Source organism: Betta splendens, chromosome 1, assembly GCF_900634795.4.
Source record: "Betta splendens chromosome 1, fBetSpl5.4, whole genome shotgun sequence".
Classification (NCBI taxonomy): Eukaryota; Metazoa; Chordata; class Actinopteri; order Anabantiformes; family Osphronemidae; genus Betta; species Betta splendens.
Window position 1 is genome coordinate 18,204,588 of NC_040881.3, and position 24,365 is coordinate 18,228,952.

General features: G+C 44.1%; 1 protein-coding gene across 3 annotated transcripts in view; it reads left to right on the plus strand.

Moving 5' to 3' along the window:
* LOC114857125 (VPS10 domain-containing receptor SorCS1) overlaps positions 1–17,830 on the plus strand; it is a 223,562-nt gene extending 205,732 nt beyond the window's left edge. For 2 of the 3 annotated variants that reach the window (XM_055507867.1, XM_055507870.1), the window contains one exon: positions 17,472–17,830. Coding sequence is in view for 1 of the 3 variants with exons in the window: in XM_055507870.1 (XP_055363845.1) it covers positions 17,472–17,485 (14 nt within the window). In the remaining 2 variants the exon portion in view is untranslated. The remainder of the gene's footprint in view (positions 1–17,471) is intronic. The other variant, XR_008694395.1, reaches the window with a different exon arrangement.
* Positions 17,831–24,365: the final 6,535 nt, after the last annotated feature.

Here is a 24,365-nt window from a genome sequence, read left to right on the forward strand (position 1 = left end):
AATTAAAGACTAAAACTACATTTTGACAAGTCGCAATTCCAATACAAATATCTTTATTAGTTAGACATCAGTGCCATACAAACGGCTCTTCTCTAAAGCTGGAGAGGTGAAAATGTGATTAAAGTCATGTTCTGTGGAAAAATAAAATAAAATAAAGGTCTTTGATTTAACTAAATGACAAACATGTCTCCTCAATGTAGTAATAAACAGAATTGCAGAAGAACAAATACAGCTCTAATAACATCGGACATCAAACATGTTTGCCACATCAAGGCCACTTATACATTATTATCCAGAGAGAAACACAATTACACACCTTTGATTAAATAAGTTTTATTTGACAATAAAACATAGACTGTGATCCTGAACAACCACGTATCAGAGAGGGTTTGATGGTCTGTCTGCTCAAGCAGTTCTCACGCACAACCAGCAGATGTCGCTGTTCTGACTGTGTTGTGATGGTGTCGAGCAATATGTCGATTTCAGCCCAACTGTGTCATAGTTGCTCAGTGATTCATGAGGCTTCGATTTCGCCATCTCTAGTGATTGCTCCAACTCAGAGTAGCACATATGAAAGGGACAAAGGCTTGGTTGACTTGCTGTAGCCGTTAGCAACGCTAGCGATTAGCTTGTCTCACATGTGGGTTACTACATTTAAAAAAGACCAACTAACATATTAAGTATCAAGCACAAACTTACTACAGCGAGCTAGATCCACCACTCCCTCCCTGTCGCTGCTCGAAGGGTGATAACGATCAGCTGTTCCCCACAGGTGTATGCGATTACAGAAAAGGCCAAAAGCTAGACCCACTGCTCCCTGCCTGTAGCCGCTCGATGCCGATAGTCATTAGCTTTTCTCCACACAGGTGTGTGGCTGCAGGAGCCCACATGAGCACATTTGAAAGGGACAAAGGCTCGATCGACTTTGGTGTTGGTTAAAACACCCAAACCATAAACACAAAAAACATTATCCCACAGTTTTCTTGCAACTTGCTTTGCTGTTTGTTTTTGCACAGAGAAATGCGTGAGCAAGCTTTGTGAAGTAATCTGTGACCACTAAAACATCTACAGACCTCTGCTTGCTGTCTTCTGCTGACCAAAAGTTTATACACACAAGCTCTATTGAGGCAGAGCTCCTGATGTTTTCCAATGGTGCACGAGCTGCTGGTTCAGGTGATTTACCAAGGGTGCATCTCTTGCAACATTTGACGTATGTCCTGATGTCCTGATCCATGTCAGACCAGTGAAAACGCTGCCTAGCAAGGGAGAGTGTACGATCCTGCCCTTGATGCCCTGCAAGATCGTGGATGCCAGACAATGCCTTGTCCATTAGAGCCTGTGGGAGTACATATTGAAGTCTTTTTAGGTTCGACTGAGGATCTTTCATTACCCGATGTAAAATACCATCATAAACTTCCAGTCTATCCCACTGCTTAAACAATCGCAGAACCTTTGAACTAGCCCCGCACCTCTCTCTTTGTTCACAATGAATGGCAGCATCATAGAGATGCAGGGGTCCTGCTCCTGGCTCTGCCGAAGATCTTGGGTTGAGAACATGGGCAACGAAGTCTGGCCACAAAGTGGCTGTTGGATGTGTTGGACCAACTGTACTGCTCTGGACTGTGCAGCATCTGCCCAATCACAGTGGGACCCACAAAGCGCAGTAATCTTTGCTGCATCATATTCAGTCATCAGGCGTGCAAATGGAACTTTTCTGTGAAAATCAGGCTGATTCTGAAAGCATCCTGCACAGACTCCTCGGGAACCTCCTTGGCACTGCAAACTAGGGAACAATATGATTCCTCCAACAACCTCTGTCACCCCTAGGGCACCTGTGATAAAACAGCTCCAAGGCCCTCTAGGGATGCATCCACTGACAGAATGAATGGCATGCTGAAGTCTGGATGAGCAAGCACAACACACTCCACTAACATTGTCTTTAGATTTGTGAATGCTGACTCACATTCAGGACTCCAGTCCTTCGCAACAAGCTTGCGATACATACTGTGGGGCTTTAGACCGCTTGCCTTTCCTCTTCTTTTCTGGCCTGCGATGAGTGCAAACAAGGGCTTTGCGATAGCTGAACAGTTAGGGATGAAATACTGATAATAGAAGACCATGCCAAGGAACGATCTTACTTTCCTAACGGAAGGTGTGCATCCATCTTCCTCCATTAAGTCCTCTACCTGCATGTTGGTGATGACCTCACCTTTGTCAGGATCAACAGACACCCCTCCACCATCAATGATATGCCCAAGGAACCTGACCTGTTTCTGCAACTGATGGCATTTCTTAGGAGCTAGCTTCGGGTTATTCTCACGCAGCCTCTGAAATACTGTGCGCAGCCTAGACAGCGCTTCACCCTCTGAGGGTGCAAAAACAAGAAGGTCATCCAGGTAGCACAAGAGTTTTGTAAAGTTCATGTCCCCAAAGATTCCCATCATCATTCTCATGAAGGATGCTGGGCTGTTACACAGACCCTGAGGCATTCGATTGTATTTATACAGACCCATTGGGGTGGTAAAAGCTGTATATTTCTTGTCACGTTCATGCATTGGGATGTTATAGAAGCCTGAAGTTAAGTCCATCACACTGAAAAAGCAGTTTCCACCAAGAGCGGATAAGCAGTCCGACTGATGTGGCAAGGGATGTGCATCTTTCATAGTTCGGGCATTCAACCATCGAAAGACTGTGCAAATCCGCAAACCACCATCTTTCTTCCACACCGTCACTAAGGGAGACGCATAGTCACTTAACGACTTTTGGATGATGTCTCTCTCCTCCATGTCAGAAAGAACCTAACTCAGCTTCTGCTAATGGCCTGGGGGACCCTCCTGTATGGTACTGTAAGCGAAAGGGGCGTTCATCAGTGAGATGAATGTGGTGCATGTGTCCCTTGGCTTCCCCACAGTCTGATGAATGTCTTGAAAAGATGTCCTGGTAGTCCGTTAACAATTGGACTAGCTCTGACTTATAAGCATCGCTAACCTGACACGTGTCAATCTTGATGTCATCCAACCCCAAGTCAGATAAAACCTTGACTGGATCAAGGGCATGACTGGGGTCTTGTGGTTTGGCTGTTGGTGGTGTCCTTGAAACAGATTGCAAGCCCTGAAAAACATCCAAGTCCTCAATGGCAAGGCATGGAGACACATCGGCCAACTTGATGTTTCTCCTCAAAGTGACAGGTTTGTTTGAGAGGTTCACCACTGTCATAGGAACCCACCTGTCGCCCCAAAGAGGTGTGACGAGGCGACCAACCAACACATCCCTTGGTCTTCCCTTTGAAATAGTGGGCTCAACTACCACAGTACTACCTAGCGATACATGGCCTCTGGAGGGGAGTTGCCCCAGATCAGATGTTCATGTCTAGGCAAAAGTGTGACTGCTTGAGTGAGTTTAACAGTCCCTATTTTATCTGAAACCTTATCCCCTCTCCAACGCTGCTCATTAATATTGTGCATTACCAGAATGTGTCAGCATCGGGGCTACACTGATAGTCGTGTCGAGATGCTATGTTCCAGTAAAGGTCATCTCCCTTGAGAGTGTGGATCAGCTGTTGATGAGGTTTGAGCCCAATATCAGATCATGAATAGCCTGAATAACTACTTTGCTACCTTTTGGAGCCTCAGCACAACATTTGTCATACAACTGGGCCAGATCAGTATTTACAGCGAGGGAATCAATTGCATCACCCACACCTCCCTTCTCCAGATGCGGGACATCTAGTTTAATTGTCGCTCATGGCCGCCTATGTTGACATCAGTCTGTGTGCTGATTACCATTTTGGGGGCAGTCTTTCTTCCAGTGACCAGGAGCAAGGCATTTTATACATCGATTCTCTCTTTTGCAATGAGACACAGTTGAATGATTAGGAGCATGACAGTTCAGTTCACTGAAATGTTGTTTTAAGATGTCAAAAATCACATGAGGGTGCTGAAAATGGTCAATCGATTTGTCATTGCACAGTTTTATCTTCACAACATCCCATGCTTTGCCCATCAGTTTATCCATAATCTCCTGTGACTGTTCAGAGAGTGGGATGGTGCGCTTCCTTAAGTACAAAGTAATCAGACTCTCCCATTCATGTACTGTGAATTTGTCTGAGCTGACACCTTTAAAAATTGGGGGTTCCTTAGCATCAGACTGCATGATCAGTTTCACATCAGGTAATGTCCTCTCCACGGTTCTTTGTGGGCTATCACCCACGTGCGTATTCCCTTCAAAATGGAGCTTCTCCACAATGGACTGTCCTATTTTATCAGCTAGCTGTGTAATGAGTGAGCTTAAGTCCAGGCTTTGATTACTCTGCTCATCTTGATCATGTATAGCTCCGCATAACGTGTGGAGGTCAGAACTGGGATGTCTAATGCTCTAACCTTTGACCCTGGTGTACTGGCTTCTAGAGGTTGTTTGAACAAACCTTTCCCCATATTAAACTGTAACTGAAAGGAATCATCATCCATATCATCCCCAATGTTCCCAACAGAATATGTCCTGCCCTCTGTCATATTGTCACTATCTGCATTCAAAATCAGTCTGCAAGGAAAACAGAAAGACACATCCCACAGACAATAACGTAGCAGGATTGACTGTGTACTGTTTAAAAGTATACGATTCGACCTCACAACAAATAGAGAGAGGAAAAAAAAATCAAAAAATCTAATTACTCCACTACAGGTCTATGAGCAATAAAAGAAAACAAAACACAGTTCTGTGTACAGCAGTATTGCAGAAAAAAACAGTCAGAAACTGTACTGGCTTGTGTTCAGTCCAAAAAAGTACCTCCACCTTTAGTCGTTGCAGCTTCCCACGGTGGACGATCTGGCGTCGTACTCAATTGAATCCTTGAAAAGGTCACGGCACCATTGTAACGGCTTTATACTGTAGCCGACCACTACCTGTACACACACTCGTGACGTGGTCTAATATGAAGTCTGCGTTGTGTTCAGATGAGCAGCGCTGCTGCAGAGAAGACACTGGCAACCTTGTTGTCTCACTGGTCTCTGTATTGTCATCAATAAAACAAAATGCCATCAGCCACACATGCTGCGGTAACCTGGCTCCTGTTAGCAAGAGAAACTTTTATTAGCTAGAGCACGTCAACTGTGCTCCGCTCATAACTCGACAAGTAAACTTTAAGTTTGTTTTTCCAAGGAACCAAAAAGACCATGTTTACTTTACTTAGCAATCTACGGCCTCATTGTGGCATATTTGTTGCTAATTATGACTGCTGTTATCACTGTCTTGATATCACATACCTCCTCTCAGCGCAGGCAGCGCGAACAGAGAGGGTCAGTGCGGTAACGCACCCAGCAGCACCTTGCGGCAGCTCCTTAATGTGACAGTACCTACGTAATATCCAGTGTCAACAATACAACCCACCTTCAATGAATACAGTGGAACAATTACATTCAGAACAATAACCGTCAGGATTTTGGTGAAGTTTCATGTAACACCATACCAATACCAAACCATTAGATTGGATACCGGCATTTTAACACTGGTTACATTTGTCCGCTGTTTTGCCAGGCGTTTAGTGCCTGTAGTTCGCATTACAGGATTGTTTGAATGAGAAGAATCCAACTGAGGTTTTCTCTGTAGCTTGTAAAGGTGAATGAGGCCGGCATCTCTAAAGCTTCAACAGTCACTTTGCTGCTGCACCGAAGGTGAGCAGTAAGCATTTACATATGAATACGGAACCGTGGGGGAAAGGCTCCCACATTAATTTAAAACAATGAAGTAATGTGATGGAGGTGCTGTAAGTAAAAGGCAGAAACGCTATGGGTTTTACCTCTGCTAAACAACCTTTTTCCAGCGAAACTGAGCGCAATCACAAAATAAACCACATGTTGGCAACTGGTCTGAAATCTATGTTTGAGGATTTAGCAATCCACGTCTGGACTGAGGTAACCTGACCTACATGTGAACTTAACTCCCTCCTTGAACAGCCTCTACGTCCTTTCCAGTCCCCAGAGATAAGGGACCCTGAATCTTTCTCCACCACAGGAGACTGGTTTCTATCACAACAGGCACCAATTGGCGCCAACATCTCAAATGTCCATATCAAAGAACCATGAGTCCACTTTGTTGATCTACCTGTAAATCTCACAGGATTCCACCTCTGCTTATCATTCCAAAAGGACAGGCTGTCACATTTATCATTGAGAAGCTGCCTCTCCCAGAACTGGGACAACCAGCCATAAAATGTGGAATGTGCTCATTAAGAGAACAAGAATCTTCATTTGGACACAAGTTCTGGTTCAGATGCACCAGAACTTTCAACTTCCATGAAACTGATGCCATTGTATTCTGTGGACAAAATGTTTTCATTTGATATTAGATTGATTTCTTTGTGATGTTTAATGCCTGATCTACAGATTTGCAGGGAAATTCCTAAAGTTACAAAGGGAGTTCAACTTATCACCATGCTCTTCTTTGTGTGAACGTACAAAGTTGAAATACAGATACTCACCTGCTTTACTTCTTTTAATCTGTGCAACATGCATATAGACTATGTCCACCAGCTACAATTAGGTATCCTAGTTATTGCATTACATTTTTAAGTGTTACAATTGTTTAAAGGGACCACGTATAAGACCTTAATATTCTATGCATTTAATATTGCTGTTTAACCATTCTGACTTCTCTGCTTATATGAGTGTCAAAGTGATTGTTACACATGTATTGTGTTATGGTGTGATGGAACTTTGAGCTTGATGAAAAGAAGAAAGCTTAGTTATCCCAGATTTAGCAGCAATCTAAATCCAATAGTTTGATTCCTGATCTGAAGAGGTGGAACTCTTGACCACTGGTTGAACTAAATTCTCCGCCCTGCAATGACCACTGCCCCAGGGGTATTTAAACCAGTGACACCCTAGTGGAATCGGATTTCCCTCTACCTTCAAACTTCTTTCACCTTCTCTTTTTGCATCGCATTACTTTTCTTTAATTTTCTTTTGTTCTTAAATTTTGTAAACCTAAGTTAAACTTAGAAGCACGAACGAACAACGAATTTTGTAACGTAAGAAAGTCATCAAGAAACTCCGCAAAACTGAAACTATTACAACCAGTCCTTAATTGACTCGCTATTTTTGATCGAACTAAATAAATTAGATTCCAGCCCGTTTCCTTTTTGGGCGACGATTCCTGGAACGCCTGCTCAACCAAGCCGATAACAGGAGACGCTGCACAGCGGCCTACAGCTCCAAACTAAGGCAAGACGAACATCTGTAATCCTCTGAGAATTCTGGTGTTTCTCAAAGCGCAAAAATTGAACATTCCAAATTCATTAGTTGTCCTTAGATTTGTATAAGTTAGAGACAAATACTCTTTTCGCTTGATCAAAGCCATCACACACTCAGGTCTTGACCATTCCTTGTCCTTTCACTCATTCATTCACTCATCGCTGATCATCTCATTTTGATTGTTTTCTCATTTTCTGTTCTGTTTATTTGAGTATTTCCATATTATGTTATTCATATATCCAGTAGTGTTAGATTAATAAACGTTAAAAGGAATCTGGTTATTTGTGAATTGTTCTTCAGATTTGAGCAGAGGTCACTGAACCGTGACAAGAATTCACGGCATAAGAGACTGATTTGGTTTTATCACAAGAAAGTTGTTATTGTTGTTCATAACTGGTAACTCATTGAATTGACATCTGGCGTTGACTAGATTGATACAAGCGTGGTTTCAGCTTTAAAACAAACCTGGTGCCCCAACTTCGAGGTATATTAACGTTTCTGCATTAATATCAAACTATTAATAATTTGAATCCGCTACAAGGACATAAAACTATATCCACCACAGCGAGTTCTGCTGTAAGCGGTGACATCACTGATCTAAACCTTACTCCCGCAGTTTTGAGCATACACAGAGTAAACATGTAGGAACAAATATCTTGCTGCACTAATGAGTCGATGTAGATCTACTGAGTTCTTTCAACACGTCATAGAGTTGAACAGTTACAATCGACAGCTGTAGTTACATTGACTATGTCATGCGAACTCAAATTATATTACTATTAAATATAACATTATTAATTATTTTATTTAAACTGCAACCCATAATCACAGAAATATGTGAAGCCAATATACTGTATCAGATGTTAGAGTGGTGGGTGTGTACATATTCTTAAAGGAGACTGATCATACTTCTAATTCTAAAGAATATTGGACTTCAGTGTCTCAGTAAGGTCTCTGTAAATTTTCATTGCATAAAACCCTTTAGATCGTCCACACTGCCCCTGTCAATGTGTGGTTTTAGTTCCCGGGGTCATTCGGGCACACAAACTCCCCCACCACGATAAGGTGGCGGTTCAAGGAGGAGTAGTTCCACCCTTCCTGTTTTTTTCTCTACCTGCCCCAGCAACAGTCAGGCTGAGAGGGGGTGGAAGTTAAATGACAGGTAGGTCCAATCAAGTCCAACCAAGCATCTCGGGTGATTTGTCAGAGCGCAATGCATTGAGTTTTGTAGGACATAACCATTTTCAGCCATATCACATTATTTCTGTTTTCCCTGTTTTCTCTGGACATAGAGCATCAATGTTAAGTGTTGTTGCACATTTTTGCTGATGACATGTAAAATATTTATAACACAACTTGCATTTTAGCAATGTATCGTTTTAAGAAAAAAATTGAGTTGCAAAAAGAGGCCAGTTGAAAAAGCCAGCCATTCACTCTGGGGGCACAAAGACAAGTGAGACCTGGGACCTGGGAGTCTATCAAGGTGAAGTTGCTATTACTCTCCTGGGCAATTTTATATGCTGTAATATTAATTGGTACTGGAAATGCTTGATTTGATTAGAAGGGGAGCCCCAGAGGTGGTGGTGGTGTGGGGCTTTTTCTCCCAGGCTGAAGAAATGGGAAGAGGTGCCTTTGTTTGCATAACTTTGTCAACGTATGTTTAAAGAGAAGTGAGTCACAAGTATTCTTTTATATGGGGTTTCTCTTAACAACAGCAGTTGTTACATGTTGTATAAAACATATTGTCTTATTTTAGGAAGAAAACACTAATGTTTGCATAAACACAGAATATGCATTTTATGATTTGCATCCAAAAAACTCAATTAGAATTTTCAGCTGATAAAATACTCAAGCTATTTGGGTTTCAGGCTTGCCTAAAGAATAGATCACAGTGTTTGATATGGAAATATGGCTGCATAAGCAGAGCATTTGCATTGTGCTGATCACTCCTAATTCAGATCAGAGGGCTTTCTGTATACGTTTTTGTTTTAGTATGCACCAGGCAGCTCTGAAGAATCTTTTGTTTAGACTGCAATGGCCATTTTTGGGTCTGGGCCATAACAAAAATAGAACTTTACAAGAAAATATAACCTGCAGGTGAATTTAGAATTAACTAAAAATGAGAAAAAGCACTGCTGTTGTATCCACAGACTGATATGCATTACTGTGCGTCTGTATATGTGCTTTAGTTTAGTGGGACTCATGATGGTTAATGCAACGCATAAACCCAAAGCAACTGTGAGGTCCTATCACAATCAAGCATTTGCTCTCTGCAACTTCCTCTTTGTCTTTCTTAAGTAGTGTTGACCTCTGGTCTGAAACATATGCATACTATATTCAGGATTTCAAGAAATATATGTAACAGTCACCAAGTTAAACTTCATGATCACTGGACCAACTTCATACTGTATGTTATCAGATAGCTGAAGTTTCTTAATACTAGGATACATGTGAGCACATACATGAAAGCACTTATTTTGACTGCAAACTAACTGTTGCTTATATAACTAAAGGTATAACTAACTGTAATTAAAGGTTCAGACAGTCTTATCTGGGTTTGTGAATGAGAGCTGCTGAATGAGGATATTAATGTTAGGGCCATGTTAGACAGTTCATCATAGATGGTTAACAACACTACAAAAATCACTTTTTTTAAAAATCATCATTATTCTGGCGCTGATGCAATTCAGTTCCAGAATTTCAGAAGACATGTTGGAAAGTATTAATCTATAAATGTTATATTGCACATATATATTGCACATACATCAGTCAGCCTTCAGACTTCAATTTGACCCCTGAATGTGTGCTGTGGTATTTAGAGCACAAATGTAAGCAGCAGATTCTCTAAGTCCTGTAGGCTTTACGCTGGGAGGGGTTTGTTTGAATGTCAACACCTTCAACTCATTATGCTCTACCTGTCATGATTTTGTAACAGTAACTTTTATTTGATTAAGCCCTTTAACACAACTGAGTTGAACAAAGTGTTGTACAGGTTTTGTTCTAATTTACACTGAATATAAAATGCAAAATCCTTAAAATTAGACACAAACTCTGGGTCATTTAACTGTTATGATGGAAGACTATTAGTTTAGATCTTTGTGAAGTGGGCATTCATAATGAAGGACAGAATTCCTGAGTGTTTTGAATTTGGTGTTCTTTGGCTAGTTTTATTCTGTAATTAGAAGCATAAGAGGATTTACATAGACCCTCCCTATGAGGACTATGGGGTGGAAAGTGTGAGTGACTGACGTTATCTCTCTTTTATAGTGAAAGTTTTCGCATGCCAGACCGACATCGTATTTTTGTAGCTTTAAAGATGATTTGTAGTTTCTTTGAAGCCAACACACCAGCCTTCCTGTCAGTTAGTGTCAGCCAGATCATGTGGCAGCATATGCACATATCTGAAAGGTAGTATACATTTATCTCAACAGGGGGAGATGTAGCTCTGTCATGTTCAGTTCGGTGTCAGCAGAACTTGCATTTTGCTCCACTAATTTTCTAAATAGGAAGACCTCATGATATGACTGATAGAATGTTCATTATGTGTGAGAACTAACATAGCCAACATAAAATGTCTATATTAGTTTATAACTCCACACAGAGCACCATTTAAAGTTTCTATGGAAAAAAAAATAAAATAAAATGAAATAATAATGATAATAATAATATTAATAATAATAATACCTTTAGAATTAAACAAACCTCTAATCCACAACATTATAAACTGACATTTAATGTCACCAATCCAGTTTAACAATTAATATTCATACCAGTTTCTGGGTTTATTTTGTTACTTCCAGTCATGTGTTTAACCAGCGGCAATCACTTTGTTCAGTATTTAAGCACCAGTACTCACCTAGTTCATCTGTGTACTAACAATTCCATGTTTGACCAGTCCATCCATCCTTCCATCCATTTTTCTATCGCTTAATCCAATGCGGGGTCGTGAGTGGTGTTGGAGCCTATCCCAGCTGTATTTTGGCCCTTCTCGCTGTAAGACGACAGTGCAACTCACTGCTATATATAAGTGATGGAATAAAGAGCTGAAGGTTGACAATGTGAAAACTCCAGCTATATTAGATTTAAACAAATATCTCGCCATCTAAAATAATTCCATCTTCTTAAAATGTAATTTTTTTTCTGTACGAACTTAGTTATTACTTGCACTTTCTCAGCTACTTCTAGGTCCTGTTAGACACTGCAGTACGCTGTTTCGCACATGGAACATGACACTTAGATTAGATTATTTATTGAAATAATTTTCAGTGGGTCATCTAAAGATGGTGTGAGAATCTGGAACAAAAAAACTCTCTGGCTCTGGCTGGCTGTTTACTGGCAGTCAAACACATTGGAGTAGTAGGAGCAGTACAGGTTAATCTCTAAAATACCAGGAAGAGCAGTGTATTAGTCAGCATAGAAAATTAACCATGGTTATCAAGATCAGTTAAGCAAGATTAAAGAGCCACAACTGACCGCGCGAGAGTATGCGGATATATACACCAGGAAATGGCAGTGCAGAGGGCAGTGCTAGGTGACGATTGTCAGACTGACTGACATTTTTTTTCAAACTTTTTGCTTGTACGTTGTCAATATTGTTTCACGGTGGTGTTTTTTGTACTTCGTTTCATCAGTGGGGTGTGTAAATAGATCGGGTAGGGGGGTTAGTGTGTAGTTTTTTACCGACCGGCGTTTTCGCTGGTCGGGTTTCCCGGCGTCGGTATGCTGTTTACCGACTTAACGCGGAAGCACGGCCTGAAGATCGCCGCTGCTTCTCGCTTTTCTGTCAACGAATGTACGGTTGCTGTGGCCGCTGTAGTCGGTGCACAAAGCATCAAGTCCGCCGCCAGGATGAGCGGATCGGTGGTGATCTTCCTTGACAGCATTGAAAAAGTGAACTCCGTGGTTCAAAGCGGCGTCGTCATTAGCGACTCATTTGTTCCCGTTTCTCCCCTCATTCCACCATTCATTAGTGACGAACTGCTGAGTCGAGAACTGTCCGGACACGGCAAAATTGTCTCACCTTTCAAGAAGCTGCCATCGGGATGTAAACAACCAGAGCTTCGACATGTGGTCTCACACAGGAGGCAGACGTACATGGTGCTGAACAAAAAGGATGAGGACCTGAACCTGGTCCTCAAGCTAAAAGTTGATGGTTTTGATTATGTTCTTTTTGTTACATCGGAGACCATGAAGTGCTTTAGTTGTGGGAGAGAAGGACACCTCATCAGGGCGTGTCCTGGGAAGTTCACGCATGAACAAAGGGAACACGGTGAGGAGGAGGAGGCAGCAAAACAGGCTGAAGGTGAAGCAGAAGCAGGTGGACAGGAGCAGGGTGGAGGTGGTGCTGGGCAGCAGGCGGAGGATGGTGTGGATGCTGGTGAACAGGAGCAGAGTGATGGTGCTGAGAAGCAGGCGGAGGGTGGATCAGAACCACAGCGCGATGGTGAACAGGCACAGGGGGCCGATGAAGCAACAGCCCCGGAAGAACAGGTTGTGGAAATGGAGGATGTGACGGTTGAGCAGACGACAAGCTGTGATGTCACTGAGACGCTTGTTGACACCGAGTCAGTCATTAGTTAAACTGAGAGCTGTAAAAAGGCCACAACTGGAAAAAGAAAGTGTAAATCGACTGTGAGCGACTCCCAAGAACAACAAGCGTCTGTGAAGAAGGTCAGAGGGAGGCTGAGGAGAGCGAACATGGAGGCAGACCTCAGTGACGACGAGGGTTCTCCTCTTAGTAGCGATACTGACATCTCAGACTGTGACTCCTCTCAGCCACGGTCTCACAAATCAAAAGAGTACCCGGTGGAGTGTGTTAAGAAGTTTTTACTGAGAACAAAGAACATGAAGCGTGTGAAATTGGAGGACTATTTTTCTGATAAGGAGCTGTTCGCTAGGTCGGTGTACACACAGATGAGGAGCACCGGCAGAGGGAGATACACCGACCAGGAGTATTACAGGCTGAAAAAGATTGCTTTTAAACTGAAGCAGGAGCTTCGTCACGAAGATGATGATGATGATGATGATGGTGTCTTTTAACTACTCTTTTTTTGACCTTAGAGTTGTGCTTCTGCTCTGCACTGTTTTTTTACCATCTCTCATCATGGTCCACGTTAAAGTCGGCACTTTAAACATGAATGGGGCCAGAGAATTACAAAAAAGGATGAGTTTGTACGAACTCATGAAGTTGAACCACATTGATGCGATGTTTGTTCAAGAGACACACAGTGACAGCAGCAATGAGGTGGACTGGACCAGGGAGTGGCCCGGGCAGGTGGTACTGAGTCACGGCAGCAGCACCAGTGCTGGTGTGGGCATCTTGTTCTCTCAATCCTGTCCTCCAGTGTCCCTCACTGTGTCTGAAATCGTCCCTGGCAGACTGTTGGTGGTGCAAGCCATGTTTTCTAACAGCACTTTGGTTTTAGTGAATATTTATGCTCCCACTATAGGCGCAGAGAGACTCCTGCTGCTGAATAAAGTAAATGCTGTTTTAATGGATTTCAACTCTGAGGATTTTCTGGTTTTAGGCGGTGATTTTAACTGCACTGAAAACACTAATCTGGATAGAAACCACATGGAGCCACATTCTCCATCGAAGCAGCTTTTAAGCCGAGTCCTAAAGACCCACGAGCTGGTGGATGTATGGAGGAGTCTTCATGGGCAGGACAGACAGTACACATGGTCTCACGTTAGAGACAACGCGGTCTCTTTAGCAAGACTTGACCGGTTTTATGCTTTTAAGCACCATCTGAACGTTTCTAGGTCCTGCTTCATTAGACCTGTTGGTTTTAGTGATCATGCCATGGTTTTAATTTATGTTTTTATTAATAACATAAAGCATAGCAGTGCATACTGACATTTTAACAACTCACTGCTACTGGATCAGTGTTTTAAGGATGGTTTTAAGTTCTTTTAGAAAGTTTTTAGGACCAGACAGTCTGATTTTGAAAATCTGAGACAGTGGTGGGATTGTGGAAAAGTTGAGATAAAACAGTTTTGTTTACAGTATACTCTCAATATCACAAGGGACATTACCAGGTCAATGAAAGATCTAGGGAATGATATTGTGGAATTACAAAACATGGTGGAGTCCACAGGAAGCAAGAGGCACATCGAAGTCCTCAAATCCAAAAAGGCAACTCTTGACAACCTATTGGGCACCAGAGCACAGGGGGCGCTGGTTCGATCTAGGTTTCAGAGCGTGACTGATATGGATGCCCCTTCCAGATTTTTTTTCAGCCTGGAGAAACGTAATGGTCAAAATAAGTCAATCCACAGCCTGCGATCCGCTGCTGGAGTCATTCTGGAAGAGCCTGGTGACATCAGGAGGAGGGTGGTGGAGTTCTACAGGGATCTTTTCCAGAGTGAGTACACTGAGGATGAGGAGGGCATAGACTTCTTCTGTGGGGATCTTCCTCAAGTGTCTGAGGAGACCAACGATGCCCTGGACATGGACATTTCTCTGCAAGAGCTGTCTACAGCCTTGCAGGGCATTAAGGGAGGGAGAGTTCCAGGGCTGGATGGCCTCACCATGGAATTTTATAAGACATTCTGGTGTGACCTCTCTGTAGACTCTCTGTAGACTTCCTCTCTGTAGTTCATGAGAGTCTGGCAGGGAACCTCCTGCCTCTCAGCTGCAGACGGGCCGTCCTGACGTTGCTGCCCAAGAAGGGTGACCTTCAGGATATCAGGAACTGGCGTCCTGTTTCACTGCTGTGTACCAACTACAAAATCCTGTCCAAGACTCTGGCTAACAGGTTGCGGGAGGTGATGGACCAGATCGTCCACCAGGACCAGACGTACTGTGTGCCTGGTAGGCTAATCACTGATAACATCATATTAATTCGAGATATTCTGGATCTCTCTGGTTCATCGGGCATAGACTTGGGCTTGATTTCACTTGACCAAAACAAACCTTTTGACCGAGTTGAACACCCATTCCTTTGGAAAACTCTAGAGAAGTTTGGACTCAGCTCTGGACTTATTGCTATGATCAGGGTTTTGTACCAAGGTATTGAGAGTGCACTGAAGATCAATGATGGGCTGAGTGCTCCTTTTAAAGTGGGCCGAGGCATCAGACAGGGCTGCTCCCTCTCAGGGATGCTGTACGCCCTCTCTATTGAGCCTCTTTTATGTAAAATCCGGTCCTCCGTTGATGGTTTGTTTTTACCCGACTGCACATTACGTCTTGTTTTATCGGCCTATGCAGATGACGTTGTTGTTCTTGTCAGAACACAACATGACATACAGATGTTAGAAAAAACTGTTAAACGTTTTAATAAAGTATCCTCTGCCAGGGTGAACTGGAAAAAGAGTGAGGCCCTAGCAGTTGGAAGCTGGAAAAACGGTCGTCCCAGACTCCCGGGGGGCCTCATTTGGAAGACAGGGGGTTTTAAATACTTGGGTGTTCATCTTGGCAGTTAAGAACATGTTAGAAAGAACTGGGATGGTGTTGTAGAAAAGGTGGAAGGGAGGCTTCAGAAGTGGGGATGGTTGGTGCCACAGATGTCATACAGAGGGAGAACTCTCATTGTCAACAACTTAGTGGCCAGTGGACTCTGGCATCACCTGGCCTGTGTAGAGCCTCCTCCTGACCTCCTGAAACTGCTCCAGTCTAAGATTGTGGATTTCTTCTGGGACCGGCTTCACTGGCTGCCCCAGTGTGTCTTGTACCTGCCTAAGGATCAGGGGGGCCCGGGGTTAGTTCACCTGTCTAGCAGGGTGGCAACCTTCAGGATACAGTTTGCCCAGAGGTTCCTGTGTGGCCCAGCTGACCTAGTTTGGAGTCCTGTGGCTTCTGCCATTCTTAAAAGGACTGATGACCTTAACCTGGACACAGCCCTGTTTTTAATGGACTATGGTGTTTTTAATACTACAGCTTTGCCTGCTTTTTATCAGAGTGTTTTTAGGTCCTGGGGACTCTTTCAGTGGAGGAGGCTGGAGCCTTCAGCCTCACTGCACTGGCTGCTGGTGGAGCCACTAATTCACAAGGCGCGTTTGGAGGTTCAAGACAGCGGAATTCCTGGAATAACACATGCTCTTCGTGTTTCTGGGATGACAACGCTGCGTCACCTTGTGGATGTAGCTGGCTCTGATTTGCGGGACGTACAGGCTGTGGCCTCTGCCTTGCGTTTCAGATCGACTCGCGTTGTTGGGAAGTTCCTGGAACTGCTGCTAAAGAAATTGACTGCTGATGAGTGTGAGATGCTGCAGGACTACTATGGCGGTGCTGAGAGCCCGGATGAGGGGGATCCTTTTCCTGAGCTTGGTTTTAGCTTGGTTTTTAGGGGATCCGACAATGTTTATGATCTACACACTCTAACTGGCAAAACAATGTACTGTACAACTCCTGCGTTAAAGTACTAAATAGGAAACAGCTCAGCGACCGAGTGGACACAGTTTGGAGGAGGAGACTGCCAGCGTCCACCAAGACTCAACCAGTGTGGAGAGTCCTCTACAAGCCACCACTGAACAAAAGGACTGGGGACCTGCAGTGGAGGATTCTACATGGAGCCATCGCCGTGAACTCCTTCACTGGGAAGATCAACCCAAGGGGTCCTCACACCTGCGTGCACTGTGGTGAAACAGAGACTGTCTTCCACTGTTTTATGGACTGTACACGACTGGCTGAGCTTTTTAACTTACTATCTGGTGTTTTTAATGCATTTAATGAACTGTGGAGTGTTGATAGATTCATCCTCGGTGCTGGCTACAGCGGAACAAATGCAGAGAAGTGGCAATTGTTAAACTTCCTGTCTGGTCATGCCAAGCTGGCCATTTACAAAACCAGACAGGTGAAGGACCTTGTGGTGGTCCCTGTGTTCTGCGCCTTGGTCAGGGCCAGAGTGTGAGTGGATTTCAAATTTTGCAAGCTCATCAGTAACCTACTTTGTTTTAAACATCAATGGTGTCACCGGGATGTCATCTGTTCTGTGGTGGAGGATGACCTTGTTTTTAGTCATGGTTTTAAGTAAGGCTTTGGTCTCTCTTTTATTTCTTAAAGCAAGTACGTATTATAACTTCCTACATGTTTATTTATTCATCATCATAATCTGTGGCTTAAAGCATAGTTTGTTTACATGATATCCTTTTTTAGATGTCTGTTTAATATTGGTCAGCTACACATGACAATAAAGTCTTGTTGAAAAATCAAATCTCTCTCTCTCTCTCTCTCTCTCTCTCTCTCTCTCTCTCTCTCTCTCTCTCTCTCTCTCTCTCTCTAAGTTTGGTGTCTGTGATGGGCAGCTGCGGATCCAACCATCCTGCCTGTATCCAGTCCCTGGTCCAACCATCCTGCCTGTGCTCTGTTGTTGCTTGTTGTTGCTTGTTGTTGTTGCTGTGCTTTTCTCTCTTTCTATCCCCTCACCCCAATCGGTCAAGGCAGATGGCCGCCCACATCCAGCCTGGTTCTGCTGGAGGTTTCTTCCTCGTTAGAGAGGGAGTTTTTCCTCTCCACTGTTGCTGTCAAATTAAATGCTTGCTGTATGTGGGATTTGTTGGGTTTAGTTGTGTGAGGTCTTAAACCTTACTTTGTAAAGTGCCTTGAGATAACTTTGTTGTGATTTGGCGCTATATAAATAAAGTTGAATTGAATTGAATTGAATTCAATGGTGGTCTCTGCCTTGTAGACCCTGGACTCTGGCTCCTATCTAGCTCCCAAACCCAAGGTCATGGAGCTGTCTGTCTGTCTGTCTGTCTCTCTCTCTCTCTCTCTCTCTCTCTCTCTCTCTATTGAGACTTTGTGCTCCTTCCTCTCTGATAGTCAGAAGCCAGTGATGCATGTATGAGAATGTAAACATCTCCACTCACAACACAAATAACCAGCATTAACATAACATTATCTGATTCATTATTGACCACTGATGTTTAAACTCATTCAGTCCAAGTTTAACATGTGGCCCTGTGATGGTGAAAGTAGTCAGGTCATTCTGAATGAGACCTGGTTGCTCTGATATTAAATCCACTGTAGTATCTAAACCCTGTTTCCATCCATCCATCATCCGGCTTTTACTAGTGTTGTGGTTTTCTCAATGACAGCTAAGAATGGCTCATGCTTTTCCTGGGAAACAAAGGCAGTTCCCTGGATCGCAATACCTGACAAACTGACTGTTGATAACGCACATTATAGGTCAATTTAATGTGAGCTAATAATCTAACTGCATTGATTGGACCGTGAGAGGAGGCCGGCATACCCAGGAAAAAAAACATACACAAACAGGAGGAACAAACTCCACAAAGAAAGGTGCCTGTCAGCCAGTGGATTCAGACCCAGGTCCTTCTTGCTGCAAACTAAAGAATACACCATAATGATGCTCATATCTAAAATTGGACTTCATATACAAATAATCAGATAATTGTAAACTGCTGCATTTATGGCTGCTGAACATCACTTAACAGACCACGATCACATCCAACAGTTTGGTGTCATTAGCAAGACATAACATTTTATGTGACTATCCTGCATGTCAAAATAGAAATATGAGGATGGAGACTCTTGCAGTATACAGAGCTTGGTCCTGATATAAACAAGCTCTGTCAAGTAGCCAGTGGTTGTAGCTGCTCACTCATTAATAAAGATATGGAAAATGGAAAAAGGTTCCTTGTGCATTCAGCAGTCTTCCCATCTCATAACAGCAGGGACAAGGAGTATACATTTTAAGAGTGAAAACAGTGAGTGAATTCAATGATTCTATTGAATACTTCTTGAGAATAATAAAGCAGCAGCTTCCTGTTTCAATGCATCTGCAATATTGTTCCAGACTTCATATGCTCAATGTAAATGTTTTCCACCTATCAGTTGCTCCATCTGTCTGTACAGTTTCTGTGTGCACACTCACACATTATCTTTGCCAGTGAGGTGGGTAGCCTATCAAAGCTTGTGAGAGAGATTACTTTTGCAACAACACATCATCAGTAGGGTAAAACTAACCTGTCTCACAATGGTCCAACCTCAGCTCTCGTTCCTTATTAGTGGGTAAACAATCCAACGCTTGATAAATTCTGTTTCACATTAATAGGAAGAGCCGAAATCGAAGGATCAAAACGTCGCTATAAACGCTTGGCCGTCACAAGCCAGTTTTCCCTGTGATAACTTTTCTATATGAAAAGTGTATTTTTTAAGACACATTAAAGGGAATTGTCTGTCTGAAATTGTCAGTCAGAGATATTTAACATCCGTCATCTTGAAGATATGGTTCTGAAAACATTCATACAAGCAGCCGGATCAGAAAGTTCTAAAGAAACTGCATTAGTGATATAATATATCTATTGTCAAAGAAATGGAGAAAACAAACGTCGAGAATGAAACAGAGTCAGAGCTTAGGTCCCAGGAAGAGGCTATGAGCAGAAGGAGTCAAGGGAAGGACACGTTCCACAGGACACGTCAGAAGGAGAAGGAAGAATAAGGGTTCAGAGAGGCCCAGAAGGAAGAAAAGTAACCTTCAGATTTAAAACTCCAGGCTTGGAGGAAGAGTGGGAACAGAAAATCCCCGCCGAGAGGCCTGGGAAGAGGGAGGCATCAGGATGACTCTCCCCCACAAAGCAGGGAAGGGACATGGTATCGGAGGGAATCCCCACCGAAGGGTCAGAAATGGAGGAGATGGAGAAGGTCTCCTAATTGGAACCCGAACAAGAGGCAAAGATATTTTACATCTTGGAATGAAACCCCTTCTGTACAGCGACGCTGGGGAAGATTTAGAGATAGATGAGTTAATTTGATAGATCAGAGATTGATGCAGCTGGCTGCGGAGAGAAAAACGGAACAGTCCGGGATGAGAGAGCGAGGGGAGTTAGGCCGGCAGGGCATCAAGGTCAAGCTACAAGAGAGAGAGCGGAGCTGTGGTTCGAGTGAATACCTTTGACAGAGGATCTGAGGCGAAGGGAGTGGAAATTCAAAAGAAATAATCTAGTAAGCAGAAGATAAAAAGCTAAAAAAGAAAAATGATAATAATTGCAGTTGCTGTGCTGTGTGATGTGTTAAAACTAGTTACCCATTAATCAATAAAGTTCAGCAGTATGTTGATTATTATTAATGATTTTAGAAAAATAATGTTGATGTTATGTTATTAATCTTACATTTAGGGCCTACTGCAGGAGTTGTTTACCAAGGTAAGGTTAAATAGTTCAAGGGCCTAACTAGAAACATGCTTTGAGAAATCTGATGTGTAATCAAAAAAAAAAAGTCTTGCAATCCTGCTCAAATAAGAAAAGGTGGAAAGAACTGAGAAGGAAAAAAGGGAAGTACCTAGATTGCTGGGTCATGTGGCCAGGTGCAGGGCAGAATTCATGTCATGACTGTACACATCTGCTGTAAAATGTGTGTCTTCTGTCTGATTGGACAATATAAGAGTATATCAGACTCTTCTAACAAATGGTATAAATCAATAGGCTGTTCCAATGTGTATTTTATATATATAATCTACATGTCTCTCAGACCCAATCAGATCTATTTTTTCTCTTCAGTGGACACATTCATATTAGATCAAATCAACCTGTCTCTGGTTAGGGTTTCCATAGTTATAACTTCATAGAAAATACTTGTGAATACTTTTTTTTTTTGTTCTGTCCAGCAGTTTAGCAAGCAGCATATATTACGCTGAATGCCACATTGTGATGGACAGCTCTGCTTTAACAAGAAGAGTATATATAGAATATATATACTCTTCCTGATTTATGGTCTATTTAATGATGTTGCTGTGTTGGTGGACAGGTTAGGTTTCTGCTTTAGGGTGTGTATGCGGGAGGGTGGGGGGGGGGGGGTTAAGGGGTGCAACCAGCTGCTGAAACCAAGCAAATCTGTTAAGTAAACAATCGGAGCTAAAAAAAATAAATAAATAAAAAAAATAAATAAATAAGAAGCATGGATGTACCTTAGGCTAACACATTAATAACTAAACAATTTTTGTACTGTGGTTTACCTTGGAGATTAATACTAATACCAATAATAGTGCTAAGGTATGTGCACATACTAATACAAACATATACATACAATATACATACATATGTGCATTATTATACATATCCCATACTACTTAATAAAAGTCATGACATACAACACCACAAATTCCATATTCACACATTATTCATATTGGTAGTGATAAGTATCAATAATACTTACAGTTGGATTTGGAAAGTGTCCCACTACAAGGTTAGTAAGGCTGTAGCTTAACATTATTCACCCAAAGGGTGAGGCAGACGTTGGTGCATGAACAATGCCACTTGTGAAAGCCAGGGTGATGTGAGGGGCTCCGCCACTACGCCCATCCAGCAAGCAGAGGAAGGAATCCCAGCAGCCAGGGAGCCCACACACCTTCAGTTCCAGGAGGGCAGGTGTTGCAACCCAAGCCGCCCACACAGAGCCCCCCAGGCAGAGCTGCAGCAGCCACAGAGACAGCACTCGAGGCCAGAGTGGGCCACCGGGGGTCAACGCTGTTCGCCCCATGAGAACCAGGGGCAAACATTCCCCCCGGCGGGAGGGTCGGCCTGAAAGAGTAGAGCCCGAGGACCCACGGTCCGTAGGGAGCCCGCCAGAAGATGCCCCCGCGCCCAGAGTGGGGCCCGCCCCCAGTCCACCACCCCCACATGGGCGGAGCGGGGCCTACCCCATCGGCCCGACCTCATCCCCTGGCGCTACAGCGGCCTGCAGCACAAGGCCAGCAATTGGTGGGGTCAGCAGAAAAGAGACCACCCAGGCAGACGATCATCGTACCCCGGGCGAAAAACCGGACCCCCCACACTTCAACCGCACCACACGCATACCAACTCACACAAACACAGACGCATACACCCACCCACATGTGCAACACACATCATCACATCAACACACACACACACCATAGACTCTCTCACAACAAACTAGTCAATCATACGTGAACCAATGCACTCTCAGATACATTCTCGCACCCACACCATTAGCTTGATCACATTCGTGGGGAGGGTAGGTCTCTGGCCTGCCGTCCATGTGGCCCCAGGCAGGGACCGCAGATCCTCCCGAGCCCCGACCAACCCCAGGCAGAGGGCAGCAGAAAAAGGTACCCCAGAACCCTGCAACCCAGCTTTGACGTGAGTGTGTGGAACTAAAGTGCACTGAAGGTGGGTGACACCTCCAGGAGCACAACCGCTGGCTGACGGTGTGTCCCCCGGACAGTGCCCCCCCTCGCCCTAAATGTCTTTTTGCAGTTAAAACTGGGTGGTGATCTCTCCATCAGGGCCAGTGGCCGAGGCTACAACTGGCCGCAGCCCCAGGCCCCAGTGAAAGAGCCCACCCCCGGCCCTAAATGTATGTGTATGTAGCTAAGTATGAGGAACTTTGGGAGATACCCAATTCTCCGGGGGGTCCAGCAGACAGAGCCATCAATGGAAAGGCTCCGTCTACTGGCCCCCCCGGAAGGAGCCCCCAGATTCCTGGACAAGTGTGTATGACTAATGCAATTAAAACTGCAGAGCATCCCACTTGGAAGGGACGGAACCACTTCCCAGTAGCCCCGGTCCTTCCATCAGCAGGACTCCCCTTGCAGACCTAAGTGGATGAATGCGGAGAAATGTAGTTGGGAAGCAGAGCGCCAGGGTCCGCAGAGCCAGGTTCCCGACTGGCTCTGCTACCTATCCCACCACCCCCCACAACCCCCAGCCAGGAAGGGACAGCCGAGACCCAGGGACCGCAGTACTACTGCCCAGGCGCCACACGCAGCACAGCCAGAGCCATCCTCACCCTTCTTTCACACTTACCCATTCTCTCGCTCAAGTATGCCCATGCCCGTGTAGTGTGACACTCAAACCCACACACATACCCACATACTCTGCGGTTGTGCATTGAGGGCCAGCCTCCGCCCAGGGCCCAATGAAGGTTCTAGCCTGAGTAGTCCGCCAACCCCCCCTGCAACAGGCCCGAGCAGTTACCAGAGGGCGTCGGACCGCTAGGGCAGGCAGCGCCCCACCCGAGCAGGGGCAGCGCCCCAGGGGAGAGACACCCCTCCGGGCACAGGCAGGCACCCCCAGAGGGAGTCCCCCGGACGCAGGTCACCCAGGTCTCCACCCCCAGGTCCGCCCCCGCACACCGGCAGGGAGGCCCGCCTCCGGCTCCCCGGAGACAGGCACACGCCAACCCTCAAAATGGTCCCACCCCGGCACAGGGCCACCGGTCTCAGCAGCCACCACACCCCCGCCGCAGGGGACCCATGCGGCCAGCCCAGAGTCCACCAACCCGTTGTCCCGGTTCCTTAGGCAGGCAGGCACCACCAACCACTAGTCACCCCCCCACCACTGTGCCAGACATGACGCAGCACCCGAGCCCCGCGCATCCTTACCTGGAAATGGAATCAATCAGAGTATAGTTTTGGTCATTGATTTGATGAAGCAGACAATGTTTCTAAGGTGGTATAATCTAACAAGCTGTTCAGGTATTGAGTAATGCTTAATTTTTTTTTAGTTTTCCAGTTCATGAGGATGATTTTCTTTGCGACACAGAGGGCAGAAAGAAGTGTGTGTGATGAGTTTGTCTCTAGATCAAGCCCACTTAGATCTCCTAGAAGACAAAGTGCAGGGGCTGCTGGGATTGGACAGCTTAACTGGGTTGACAGGTGTTCACATACTCTTTGCCAAAATTGCTGCACAGGTGAACATGACCAGAATGCATGTAGGAATCTATCTGCTGTGTTATCTGTACAGTGAGAGCAAATATTTGAGTTTGTGAGACCCATTTGGAACATCCTTTGTCCTGTATAGTGAGTTCTATGAAGAATTTTGTATTGTATTAGTTGTAAATTTGTATTTTTGTCATTCTGAATAAATTAGAACATATGTTATTCCAGAACGTGTAATTAGTGGTGATATTGAGATCAGCTTCCCATTTAGAGATCGGAAGGCTCACTGTCTGGTCTACATTGGAAATTAAGATATAGATTTTGGATACTGTCCTTTTCCCTGATATATCAATAAATCGCTCTATTACTGGTGGTGGTTGCATGTGGATGGCAGTATTCTTACTTTTTGCATTAAGTATTTACTTTAGTTGTTGGTATTCTAAGAAATTGGCACTAGTGATTTCATAGTGAGACACTAGTTCTTCAAAAGAGGTAAACTTGTCTCTTGTGAAAACATGTTTCAGATGTGTTATCCCTT